At 40.4% G+C, this 14,119-nt stretch overlaps 1 protein-coding gene across 4 annotated transcripts in view; it reads left to right on the top strand.

Moving 5' to 3' along the window:
- The window catches only part of usp53b (ubiquitin specific peptidase 53b), a 77,119-nt gene that overhangs the window by 9,151 nt on the left and 53,849 nt on the right, over positions 1 to 14,119 (top strand). For all 4 annotated transcript variants that reach the window (XM_081360305.1, XM_081360306.1, XM_081360304.1 and 1 more), the window contains 2 exons: positions 340 to 445; positions 13,355 to 13,501. In XM_081360305.1, coding sequence (XP_081216431.1) covers positions 340 to 445; positions 13,355 to 13,501 — 253 coding nt within the window. The remainder of the gene's footprint in view (positions 1 to 339; positions 446 to 13,354; positions 13,502 to 14,119) is intronic.

Below are 14,119 nucleotides of genomic sequence, written 5' to 3'. Positions count from 1 at the left end.
CCTCTCCTGGAGAGTAAATCTTTTTCAATCAAATCACAATATTTTATGTTTTTTTCTTTATTTCTTTTTATGAATAGTGCCAGCGTGAGGATCCAATTGATCCATTATAACCATCATAAATGCATTCTTTGGGAGAGACAAAAGTTAAATTCTGACAGAAATAGCTTCACTGAAAATTCTGACTGATAGCTGTAAGCTTCACAGAAAACAACATTGTTTGCATTGAAGGATTACTAAGTGGAAAAGAGCAAAGTCTGCAGTACACTATTGCCCTGTCTATTATCTGGAGTGGTTCAGTGTCAGAAATGATCCTCTTTGTAATTTTTGCTCTTTTATCAGTCAACAAGTGGAGCGAATCTTGGAGAAGACAGACAGACTGCGCTCAGACATGTTTGGTGAACTGCTGCAGGCAGCCAACACCATTGGAGATCTCCGCAACTGCCCTGTATGGCAACTTTTGTTTCCTTTTTAACTAGTTGCATGCACACTAGATGCCACTGTTAAGTGTGTTAATGCATCCAAGTACATTTCATTCCAACATAGTAAAGTCATAAAGCCTGTAAAGATGTCTTTACATATCACTGATGACATTATTTTAATCATATTGGCTCATGCATAATTTTGCGTTAAAACACTCTTTCTTTGTTGTTTATAAATTTAAGCAAATACACTACTTAAAAAGCCATTGATGTCTCAGAAAAACATCAAAGAATTAAGTTTTTGACAAAATATAGGAAGTTGTATGGAGTGATGAATCACAATGAAACATGAGTTGCATGGTGATGCTTCAGAGTGGTGTCTTAAAAAAATCTAGTGAGAAATATATTAATAAATGCATCTCTACCACAGTGATGAATTGAGGTAGAGGGGAGCCTTTTTAGCTGCTTGTATTAGTGAGCTGCTTGCTTCACTGTGAAAAGTCATTTAATGCTTTGGAGTACAGGAGAATATTGCAGAATGTCTTTATCTAATGAGGAATGATCAGATATTATTTTAAGACAATGCTCCTGCCCAAATTTCAGACAACCAAGAAGTGTGTTAAGAAGAAGTCCATCAGGCTTATGTTTTGGACTGGTCAGAGTCCAGATTTGAACCCTGTAGTTAATATTTAGTTTCACATTAAACTCAAACAAACTAGGAGACATTTTTCAACTACTCATTAACTGTCTGAAGTCTTTAACATGGAGTGGAACAACACAGACTCTTCTTCCTGTAAAAAGCTGTCTGCAAGTTTACCAAAACAGCTTAAACTTTTAAAGAAAAAAGAAAGGGGAAGGCTATTTTGTGAACCAAGTTACATTATCTACAGTATTTGTGCAATTCTTGTTAATTTCTTGGTCAAGTCCGTTAAAAGACCACTAAATATTTTGCCATTTTTGGCTTGGCCCATTTTTTTTTTTTTGCTCAGGAGTGTATAGTCTCAAATACATTTTAAAATCCTATCACAACAGTGTAATTTTACCTTATTTTAACTTTTTTATTTCTAAGTGAACAACAAAAAAGAGCTTTGCCATGAGCACATCAGGGCCTTAAATCATGCTCATGTACCTTATGTGGTTCATGAGCAATAAGTTGTTGGCTGCAGTTCACTTCACGACCACTGGTGTTGCTAATAACAAGGATTTCTGAATTCTATATAGCCCCTTTAAAGGGATGGTTCGGTGTAATTTCAACCTAGGGTCCTTTGCACCATGACCTCGAGCCAAACACCCCCCAGAAACTTTTTTTCCCTTGGTCGAACATTATTAAAGTTAGAGCTTATTTGGAGATATCAGCTGAATGGCTTAGTGCAGGCACTAATGGATCTAAGGTTGTATCTCATAAATTACCCCACTAATAATGCCCGGCATGGTACCAAACTTCTACAGTAGTACAAATAGGTTCTGTACTCATAAAACAAGGCATTGGAAAGTTTGTAAGTACATCAGGAGTTTATTTAAATAACACTTGCCTGATGGCTTATGCTACCGCTAACCCGGACGTCGAGGTCACTTCCGTGATTTGGGAAAAGCCCGTAAAAGTCCTGAGCGAAAGCTTTAAGGAATGTTTATGTTTACTGCTTGCCATAAACAGAGATAAGCTGTTGCCATGTTATTAACTGTGTGCCATGTTAATTTTTCTCTTTTTAACAATTCAGTAGCTGCAAACTGTAGGTGACTGTAACAGGTCTTTGAAATGAGAAGTCAGGGTCTGCTTAAGATGGACTCGGGTCCTCTTTATTAACACCCCACTGGTGTGTAATCAAACAAAAATTAAAACAACGGCGCAGCATGCACTTCCTCACAATAAATCACTTTCTTCAGACGTTCAGCGTGAGTCTTTCTTTCAAGCATGAGAGTGTGTGCGTTCCCGAGTCCACCGGTCTGTTGGCTTTTATTCTCTCCACGCCAATCACTGCAATCGGACACAGGTGTTAGTTGCGTTGCTCTTGACCCACTTAAGCACATCTCATCTCCTGACTCGCCCTCCCATTGCAGATTCTGCTGAACACCCTTACATCTCTGTCCATTATATCATTAGTATTTTGTAATACTAATTACGCCTCCTTCTTCCCGGGTTTCGGCACCAGTGTAACGAGGTTAAATGTTGTGGGAAGAAGGAGGCGGGAACCGGCGAACATTCAAACACATTTTAATGATACAAATAAAACAAATACAAAACGAAAGTAAAAGACAGCAGCCCCTCACAGACGACTGCTCTCACAATAAAACACAACATAAGTTCAGGCCTGTCCTCTCTCGCTCTCCACTGTCGTCGCTCCCCCTTTATGCTTCCACTCCTCCATGAGAGATACGAGACCGGTGCGTCGCGCAGGTGTCGCTCATCAGTAATCACGCCAACGGCCTCGTGCTGCTCTCTCACGGTCTTCGGCCTCGTCCTGCTCGCCACAATATATATATATATATATATATATATATATATATATATATATATATATATATATATATATATATATATATATATATATATATAATGTATATGAAGAGTTCAGATGCAAAAGCCTCTAAGTGCCATCTGAAATTTTCTTCTAGAATGATAATTTTTATAAAGCTTGTATATTTAAGTTAAGTAATTTCACTTAAATGATAATTAATAGGTAATTTGCATTGCCATTTAAGTGAAATTATTGAACTTAAATATACGAGCTTGATAAAAATTATGATTCTAGAAGAAAATTTCAGATGGCTTTTGCATCTGAACTCTTTATATATATATATGGCTTCATCACTCGGTCTCCTCTCCACCAATAAGCTGGTGTGTGTTCTGGCGCAATATGGCTGCTGGTGGATGCTGCACATTGCATAACAACATTCCCAACGGCAAATTCCTTTACATCCTCATGCCATTTAGATCGAGTCTGCAGATTTGGTAGGTAGTACTTGATGAACGCAGACCAGAATAAGCCAGTGAGGATCTGACTGTGGCTTCATCGTTTCCGACTGATCATTTCGCTTTGAGGATATACAACTTGTGGGAGAGAGCCACCCCATGAGAAGGTGATTTGGGGTAATAGGATCTATATCCGAGACATCAGATGAGAGGTATCCGAGAGGCTTGGAGTTCAGTATTCCCTCTACCTCAATTAACACTGTCCTGAGGACCTCCTTGGTAACAGATCGTATCTCACGTTCCCATGCTCCTCCGAAATGAGGAGCTCCAGGTGGGTTGAAACGAAAGTGAACTTTTTGCTTCGCCGACTGTTGTTGTAGTTCAGGTGACATGATTTTTAATGCTTCATGCAACTCTCTCTCCCCTCCTTTAAAACTAGTCCCTTGATCAGACCAGAGCTCGAAGGGAGTTCTATGTGCCATAAATCTCTAAAATGCCATGAGGAAGGAATCAGTGTCAGCACTTGATAGTATGTCAAGGTGGACACATCTGGTTGTCAAACACTTCCAAATTATTCCCCATCTTTTCTCCACTCTCCCTCCAATCTGAACTGAGAGGGGCCCGAAGCAATCCATTCCATTAGAGTGAAATGCAGGCTTGAATAGTTGAAGTCGAGCTACAGGCAAGTCTGACATTTGTGGGATTTCTGGTTTGGCTCTCCATCTCCGACAGTTAGTGCATCGAAATAGGTGATTGTGGATGGCCTCTCTACCACGCAGAATCCAAAACTTCCTTCTAATTTCAGCCAGAACTCTCTCTGGGCCTGGATGTTTCAACTGCTGATCGTAGTTTTGAATTATAAGCTTGGTATGGGCATGACTGGGATCAAGGACAACTGGGTGCTTAGTTGCTATGTCGAGTGCCTCAGCTCGTCGCAGTCTTCCCCCCACTCGAATAACATCTATTTCTTCGTCCAGCTCCGGACTAAAAGCAGTTTATAATTAGAAGGGAGGAGGTTTACCTTGTTTCAGGCATTGGAAGTCATCAAAGAAACTATCTAGCTGAGATGCTTTCCACTGAAGGACTTCTGCTTGTCGGAAATCTCCAGTCTCCAATCTCCAGTAGCTTCCAGTAATTCTTTGTAGTTTGTAAATAGGATGGCATCAGGAATCTTTGAGTTGGATGTCACTACATTTAGGGAACAGAACATCGACTTGCGCAACTCTGAATCAACTTCCAGGGAGCTGTTATAAGGACTTTCGGGCCTTTGATCAGAGTGCATTAAGAGGAAGGGGAGTCTATTACTCCATCTGTTTGGGGTGGCTAGATCCTCAAGACGTTTTCCCTTTGTTAGGTCATCAGCAGGATTCTGAGTAGAGTCCACATACCTCCAATCCTGTGAATTTGTTGTTTGTATCTCTGTGATCCTGGTGCCAACAAAGACTTTGAACCAGCACAAATCTGAATGCAATCAGCTCAGCACTGTGGTGGAATCGGACCATAAGGTAACTCTGCGATACTCAAGTGTAAGTTCTCTCCTTAACAACTCTGCTAACTGAGCTCCACAGAGAGTGGCACAGAGTTCAAGTCTGGGAACCGACAACTGTTTCTTGGGTGCAACTCTGGAGCGTGCAAGTAGGAATGCGAACTGTACCTTGCCTTGACTATTCTCAGTTCTCAGGTACGAGACTGCACCATATAGGCTCTTTCTGATGTGTCACAGAATGTGTGTATCTCTCTTACAACAGAAGCATTATCCATTTCTGTGGTCACATAGCACCTAGGGAAGGTAATATTGGAAAGGGATTTGAGTTCGTCTTCCCTCTGCAGCCAGTTCTGCAAAAGTTCATCGGGGAATAAAGGATTGTCCCATTCTCTCAGCTTAGCCCACAGTTGTTGGATTAGGATTTTTGCTCTGGTTATATAATGTATGATGAAGCCTAACGGGTCATATTGACTGGCAAGGATCCAAAATAAATTGTGCATGGTGGGCGTTTCATACTCTAGGGGACGGTGCTGGTACCTAAGAGTGTTGGTGGGGCAGTGCCAGTGCAGACCTAGGATGGATTCAGGAACTTCTCATAACTTCACGACATATCTCATCAGCTCTGTTTGCTTAGATGACACTGATGTGAAAAGGACCTGCTGAGAATGAAGATGATTCAGAAGGAGCTTTGCTGGGCCCTGTAATGCCTAACCTAGTCTTGTCTTGATGGAGGCTAGCCCACCAGGAGGTCCAAGATGAACTGACTCGATTGGGGTTGTTGTAAAGTTTTCTTTCTTCAAAGCAGAGACCAGTGAGACAGTCGGGATCGCGTTCAACTGAAGTTATTCTTTATTGAGAACTCCTCTGTACGCGGCTGTAGAAACTTCCAACATGATCTGATCTAACATAACTTTACATGTTATCTTATAGGCATTTTAGAAGGAGGGACTTTTGGGGGTGGAGACAAATTCAAACAAAGCATGTAAATGAGTATACAGGTTAAGGTAACCTGCCCCAGACCCCAGCGTGTTTACCAGTATCAATTTAATCAGCATACCTATTCAAATGCTGATACTGGCCAGGAAACTCTGGTTCCACGGGCCATCCCAGAGCCATTTAAGACAAAGGGTGCGTCTTGGAGCTACTGGCTAGAGCCATTAAAGACTCATTTAAAACACAATAGAGAAAACAGGGCTGGTAGGAGCTGTTGATACCATTATCCTAACCCAACCTTAAAAGCTAAAATCAGTATTCTTCACTGTGATGTTATGTAAGGAAGCATATCTGAAAACATATTCTTAAATTTTAACCCTTCAGGGTGATTAGATGAGGCTGATCAGCACCAATCAAAAGGAGTGGGTGAATGTTCTCAAAGGACTAGATAGGAAGACACTTCAGGTGTTTGTACTTACTTACGAGTGCCTCCATAGGGTAGGATTGTTGAGATAATCCCAGCTGGTCAGCTGTAAAGGCTTGCTTGTAGGGCTGGGCAATTAAACGATAACGATAATTATCGCAATATAATTTTTTCTCGATACAACGATATCAAGAGTTCGATAAATGTTCGATAATGTTTATGCGGCAAAAGCAGAACGAAACTCATTTGAAGCACTCACCACATGGACCATTTATCCGCTCGGCTCAAAGTCCAAACAGTGCGAGCTCGCTAAAGCAAATGCGTTTATTCTGATCGGTCTCAGTCACGAGATCCAGTGAGAAGAGCTTGAATTCAGCGAAGAACACAAATGTCTCAGTGATTCAAACCAGTTTAAAGGCAAATGTAACAGCACTGACAAACAGGAGAAACACTGAGCACAACGATACAGTCTTTTCTGTTTACAAATTCCCATCATTTACTGTAACATTAGCCTAGTAATATTAACTGCACCATGCAATGTGGGATATGCATATTGAATTGTATTATATTATTAATGTAGCCAATGTATTAAAGGACTAATGGAATTTAATTACAGTATTTAATAATGTATTTAGGCTACTGTTTTTCAGTACCATAGAAACCATAAAGTTACATTTTGCCATGATAGTGAGGTGCTATAGGCTATGCCTGGTTTTATCTGTGGTTATCATGATCTAAATGCATGATACTGGATAACCAATGGTTCATTTTAATAAAACTCAAACAGTCAGAATATTAAATTTGACCAAAATGTTACTTTTTTTTTAAACAGATGTTACAGTTTTTGTTATTGAACATAAATTTAACATAGTAAATCTGCATCCTAACTCAATCTAATACTACTCAAGTCAAGTCATCTTAATTGATATACTGCTTTTAACAATGTAGATTAATTTCCAAAGGAAATTAAAGTAACAGATTGTTTTGGCTTTATATCAGCTCTAGAATAAAGTTATTGTCCAGCTAAATTTAGTTTTGAGTGATTCACTTCTGTCGCAACGATCATTAGGTATTGACTTAGGGGCCGCTAACACAACACCGTTTTAACAGAAAACTCTTTAAATTCTCTCTACGCAAACTTTAAAAATGCAAACCTGTGAGAACACTGATGGCATGCACATGCGTATTACAAGTTCAGTCTAAAGGTATGCGCGTTTGAATATATGTGCACAGGCGTGTTGTCCTTCTCTACAAACCAACCCTCAACAAACTACTTGTCTGGCCTTAAAATGTATAATACAGAATTTTTATTGCTTCCGAGTAGCCACGTGAACCGGAATTATCCCGACAACGCTTTATTTGTAGAGAGGTAAAGGGAGGGGAGGGAGGCCTTCACAGGGGAGAGACTAGTTGACACTTCAGGACTGCGTTGTTGTCGCGTCCACACGCAGGTCCTTCATCAGATCTGGATACGGCGTGGATCCGGCGGACTGTGGTAAACTTCGGGATAAACAGAGAGACTAATATTAGCGTAGATGCCATTCTTTTTCTGATGTAACGAGTACATCAGGATTTATGGGGAGTGTTCCCGGTTCCGGCTGATCTAATCTATGCAGCCTAACATTGAATTATAGTAATCTATAATGTGTTATGTGTATGCTAGGTCAAAGAGATGTGTTTTTAGTCTAGCTTTAAACTGACAGAGTGTGCCTGCTTCACGGAAAATGTTAGGAAGACTGTTCCAAATTTTGGTGCTAAATAGGAAAAGGATCTACCACCAGCAGTCGATTTTGATATTCTGGGTATTATCAACTGGCCGGAATTTTGAGATCGCAATAGAAATGAAGGATTATAATGCGTTAAGAGCTTGCTCAAGTACTGCAGAGCTAAACCATTTAGTGCTTTGTAAGTAATCAGCAATATTTTAAAATGTATACGATGTTTAATATGGAGCCAATGCAGTGTTGACAGAACGGGGCTAATATGGTCATACTTCCTGGTTCTGGTAAGAACTCTAGCTGCTGCGTTTTGGACCAGCTGTAATTTGTTTATTAAGCGTGCAGGGCAACCACCCATAAGAGCATTACAATAATCTAGCCTTGATGTCATGAACGCATGAACTAATTGTTCTGAATTTGTCAATGAGAGCATATGACATAATTTAGATATATTTTTAAGATGGAAAATGCGGTTTTACAGATACTTGACACGTGACTTTCAAATGAAAGATTGGTATCAAAGAGCACACCCAGGTTCCTAACCGATGACAAAGACTTGACAGAGCAGCCATCAAGTGTTAGACAGTATTCTAGGTTATTATGCGAGGACGTTTTTTGTCCAATAATTAGAATCTCTGTTTTTTCATAATTAAGTAGTAGGAAATTACTAGTCATCCAATTTACTACAATTTACAAACTACTGTCAACTCACTGTCAAATATGCGTTTCGAGACAAAACATGTAATATTAATATTGCAGCCTGCACTGCAAACTGTGCTGAAGATACGTGCCATCAAAGTCAGACAACATAAACCTGTTTCAGGATTTGAAACAATATCCCCAATATCCCCAAATGCAGAAACTAAGAAATTAATTTTCCAATAAAGATATTTATTTTGTTAAGGAAAAATGACAAATGTTTGAATGTTCTAGCTCAGATTTGTGAAATGTTCACCTGTTTGGCAAGTGTTTGTCATATGTTCTGACAATAAAGAGCAAAAATCTATCTTTAAACTTGAGAGAAATAAAGATTTGACATTTATCATGATAATTATCGATATCGACTGATATAAAACAATTAACGTGATTTTTTTTTTGGCCATATCACCCAACCCTACTTGCTTGATATGGTATGTCTTATGTGGTTGCGCCACTGGAGATATCCCGAATGAAACTGTCGAGCCTTGTAGACATGACACTTTCTGAAGGATGGTTCTAATGGATAACAAGATGGTGTGTTTGGATCCATCGTCAAGGAAAGCATACGTGTCCAAGTTGCGGTTCTTATATCTCAGCAGAACTCAGACTACTTTCAGCAGGACCCGGTTATCTGTTTAAGGTCTTTCCAGGTTTAAGGTTTCAGCGGTGGAACTTGATGCTGGCGCAGTATCTTTGGCTAACTTGTAATTGATGTCATGGTTACCTTTACATTTGTGGCAGGGTTTCTTCAGATTGCACTGTGCAGCTAAATGTGTCCTTCCACACTTCCAACAGAGCTTGTTTGTTTGAATCCAGTTTTTCACTTGTTCAGTCGTGAGCTGCTGAAAGTTGAGGCACTGACTAAGGAAATGATCTGTATTCTTACAAGAGGGACAATAGGCTTTACTTTTCACCTGGTTCTCTGGTGAAGTGGCCAGTTTGACTGGAGAGGAAGTACTACTCGGGGTGAGACTGCCTGTTCCGTGCAGTACAGTAGCTGGTCTTGGCCTTTGCTCTTTGCGTTTCTCAATCATTTGCTTTGGCCATCCCTTTGGCTGAATGTTTCCCACCAGTTCACTGTTTTGACACCACCATTTGGAGAACTCTTGAAGTGTGAAGGTTGAGGCATGAGTTTAGGTAGCATTTGTCTCCTGAATGCAGCTCTTAAATCAGGTGGCAACTTGGTCAGCAGGCAAACTACGTGGAAGCTGCACCTCAATTCGGCATCTCCATCTGGTCCCAAAGATTTCAGCAGTCCTACAAGGGCTTGAATTTGTAATGCAAACCTTTCAAAGGCTTCAGGGTCTGCTGGACGGACATCTGGTGGATCCATTACTCTAGCTTATTCAAAGCAAGTTGATGAGGCTTACCGAATTTCTCTGTCAAAGTGTTCATTGTCTCGCTATAAGGATATGGAGAGTTAAGGAAAAATCTGCAATCAGTCTGGCCTCTTCCAGCTGCAGATGATCCATCAAGATTTGGTACTTAAACAACTCTTACCCATTCTCGGGTAGTAGATTGTGTAGAGCAAGCTTCAGACGTGCAAACTCGCTTGGATCTTTATGCACAAGATAAGGTATACTGGGCTTATAACCTCTGTATTCTACAGCTGACTATTTTAGCTGATTGGAAGGATGGACTAGTAAGACTTTGGTCTTTGAACAGGTAGTGGCCTTGGGTGGTGGTACATATCACTATTTGATCTAGGGACAGGCTCGTAGCTGCTCTGGAATCTGTCAGATGGCCCATAGGCTCATTCTGCAGTATATTGAGGTGGATGTGCATACCACTGTGAGTTGGGGTATTCATAATGCACAGGAGGTGGTTCTGTATAATGCTGTGGATGACTGGGTGTTTGACCTCTAGAGATGTCATGCTTTGAGATGACTTCGTCTTTCATGAGCTGTAACTGACCCATCATTTTGTCAATCAGAACCATCATGTCTGTGGCACTGTGTGGCTCAGTGAGGGAAGCTCTTTGCTGCTGAGGGGGATAACTTGGGTCATTAGCACCACGACTCATGCCCCTAAAGGAATAATATGAAGTCCCAGCTGGCGGTGAAAAAGGATCGGAGGAAACCACATATGAAGGGGAAGTATGCAAGTCGAGTGTGGCAGTTCGTCCATTCAAGGTAGGCGGAGCACTGGTACATAGTCGACTTTTGAGAGCGCTGTATGGGGCAGTCATAACGTTAGCTGATTGCTCATGGAAGGGAGTAGACACCTCAGGTAGATCCCTGGTAACAGTCCGATACTGTGAGGCTCTGTATGTCGACTCTGATGTCAGGTTTGAGTCTCTAGGTGGAGTACGATGTGCCATCTGTTGTGTACCTCCTTTCCTCTCACTGGATTCCAGTTCTCGTCTCTGCTCATACCGTGCTGTGCTTAAGTGCTGAGGATGCTCACTACTTGGCCGATCACCTCCATAGTCCACTTTAAAATCATCAAAGTAGGCAGGATGACATGTCTGGCATTTTGGCCGTACAGACTCTGGAACCGTTCCTCTCCAATGTTCATTAACCATTCCGTCACTGTAGCAAATCACATCCGGCTCAAAGGACCACAATGTAAGGAAGAGGTAAGAATGACTCAGTTAACTGGTAATATGTTGCATTCACTACAGGATGTCAGTCACGACTCAGGAAGAATCAGGTTGATATAGGTTTACTTGAATGATTAGGATTCAGAATCAGCAACTTGCGCGGTATGGAATACAGGGATTACTTTCAGGTTACAATCTACACAATATGCATGTAGGTTTATAAGGATGTGGTTCTAAAATAAACAGGAAGGAGGAATAATTACTAACTGCAATAGTATCATCATCACAAATAGTACAGCATTATGCTCACAAGCTAGAACAATATTAGAATAATATATGTTTGAAATAGAACAACAATTATCTTTATAAAGTAATCAACTACAGCAATTAAATGATTACAGCATGATTAGTCACTGTGAATAGTCCTTCAACGCTAGACAACATTATACAAATGACGTCTTTCACTACCAGTCATGATTAGCTTAGCATTAGGATGAATCATCACATATCACGATATTAAACCTTGACTAGAAACAATCTCAAGTGACATTAATAATAAACAGTGCACTTACATATTGTCATTGACGCACACCTACTAAAACCACTCAGGAATCATTAGAACAGGCAAATTGTATCAGAAACCAAGCGCTAACAGTACACACCTGCCCGAAGTCTCTGGCAATTGCCTCATTACACAACCGGAGCTACAGCTGATGCAATACTTGCAATGACCTTGAGTGAGGGTAGGCTGCCACCTAGTAGACATAATAGGTAATACTTCCAAATTAACCATATACATACTTGACTCATAGAGGGCCTTTTGTACATAGGGAGAATAGATAAATTATAAATGATTTACTGCCTGTAACAAGTCCACTGAAGGCGAGTGTAGACGAACCCAAGTGCAGCTTTATTTAAATCCAAACATGAACAAAACACAAACTAAACAAAGAAGTGAATTGATGTGATGTGACGTGACGTCCTAAACTTAAACATGAACAGAAACTCACCTACAGTCTTTGCACAAACAATACTCGACAAGAGACAATGGTAACATGAGGGCTATATTATACACAAAGACTAATGACTTAACAAGACACACCTGTGAATAATCAACAATGAACCAATCAGAACATGACACATAGACAAGGGAACCAATCAGAACAAGACCAATGAACCAGGAAGCACATGAAAGGATCGCATGAGGGGAACAGGGAATAACCAAGCGGGAAGGAAGTCGACCGGAAGTTGAAGCCGGCCGCGTGCCACCATCTTGTAGCAGAACTTCACCTGCTGTTAGCATCCCATTGACTCCCATTCATTTTGGCGTCACTTTGACAGCGAATAACTTTACATCTGAGGCGTTTGAAGACTCCATTTGTCCATTATTTATTTCTAAAGAAACACGACAATGTATAAAATGCTCCATTACCTTGTAGCTTATGTTATGGCCCCGTAAAAGCAGTTTTTGTAAAAGTTGGCTAACGATTGCGTCATAACCACGCGACTCTCTGTCGCACAGTAGAGAGATTACCGTATGGACGGGAGGAGAAGCTCGCGGGCAATCGGGGGGACGTGGAGGCAAAATGACAAAATAATTAATCAGAATACCTAGCAAAAGTTGCTCCTGCTCGAAGCTCATGGACACCTACTCACTCTCCGTCTCTGCAAGATTCGGAAGGGAATGATTCAGATTTCTCTTGGCACAGCTACTAGAAGACAGACGGGTTGCTCACTTCACATCTACGTCGTCAAGCTCGGTTTGAGTCTGCGCGTCAGGAAAGGAAGTGCTAAGAAATCGCTAAAAATGGGCTTCACTTGTCTCAATTGAGATCCAATGAGATGGCTCTGTCCACTTCTTATACTGTCTATGGGAATAACATAACAAACAGGAAGCAGGAAACATGACTAAGGCAAAATTACAAATTAAAAGACATGAAAACATAAACGAACCAAAACTCAAACCAACGTGACACTTCCAATGTGTGAATAATATGTAATCATGTAATCAATAAAAAAGTAACTGTTGTCTGTATTTAAAAACATAATATAATTTAATTACAAGTACTATTTTTTAATCTGATTACGTAATCTAGATTACATGTAATCAGTTACTGCAAATAAAACAGTATTATTATTATACTGCATCAGCATGCCTTTGTTTGACATTTTGCTCAGTGTAATTTGATCTGTAATTTGTAATTTGATTTTGTGCATTGCAGAGTAACTGTGGGCAGAGTATAAAAATCCGACGTGTGCTAATGAACTGCCCAGAGATTGTCACCATTGGCTTTGTGTGGGATGCTGAACAGTCTGATCTCACTGAAGATGTCATCCGCTCTCTGGGCCCAAACCTCAATCTTTCAGGGGTGAGGTTCAAATCTCTCTGCACTACTGTAGCTGAGTGATATGCATACAAGTTCAAAATTAAGCATCTATTATGCATTATTGCTTGAGTTAATATCCTCTTAGGTTCGTGTAGTGTCTGGAACAGTAACTATAGACTCTAGAGCAGTGTCCAAAAGTCTCAAAGTTTCTCTTTTGCATTTTTCTAATTGATTTAAAATGTTTAATTGAAAATGATGTCATTAACTTAATGACATAATTTTTGGGTTAAAAATTATCCAAAATAAATTTTTGAGCAAGTGCATAACCATCCAGTGTTCAAAACTATCTGCTTGCCTTAGCTCGATTCAAAATGGTAAGCTTGTAATAATGTTTGTAATTCCCGTGGTACTGGTGGATTTCCGCGGGAAATTCGAGCATGTCTTTGCGTCATTACGTCACATCTGTACACATAAAGAAGGTGTCTCGGCTTGTAGGCTATGAGTGTGAGGATGTTGGAGGTGGAGATTTATAGCCTTTTCTCATAGCACTTGATATAATTAAACTTATCAATTTGATGGCGGATCCAGAAAGGTTCAAACGACAATCACCACTGACAACTGGAGATTCACTCGTTGTAAAACACAAAAGACTTCGGACTT

This window comes from Scardinius erythrophthalmus (genome assembly GCF_964197995.2).
Source record: "Scardinius erythrophthalmus genome assembly, chromosome: 3".
In the NCBI taxonomy this organism is placed as follows: Eukaryota; Metazoa; Chordata; class Actinopteri; order Cypriniformes; family Leuciscidae; genus Scardinius; species Scardinius erythrophthalmus.
Note: the sequence above shows the minus strand (reverse complement) of the source record. Positions and strands in the feature narration are given on the sequence as shown.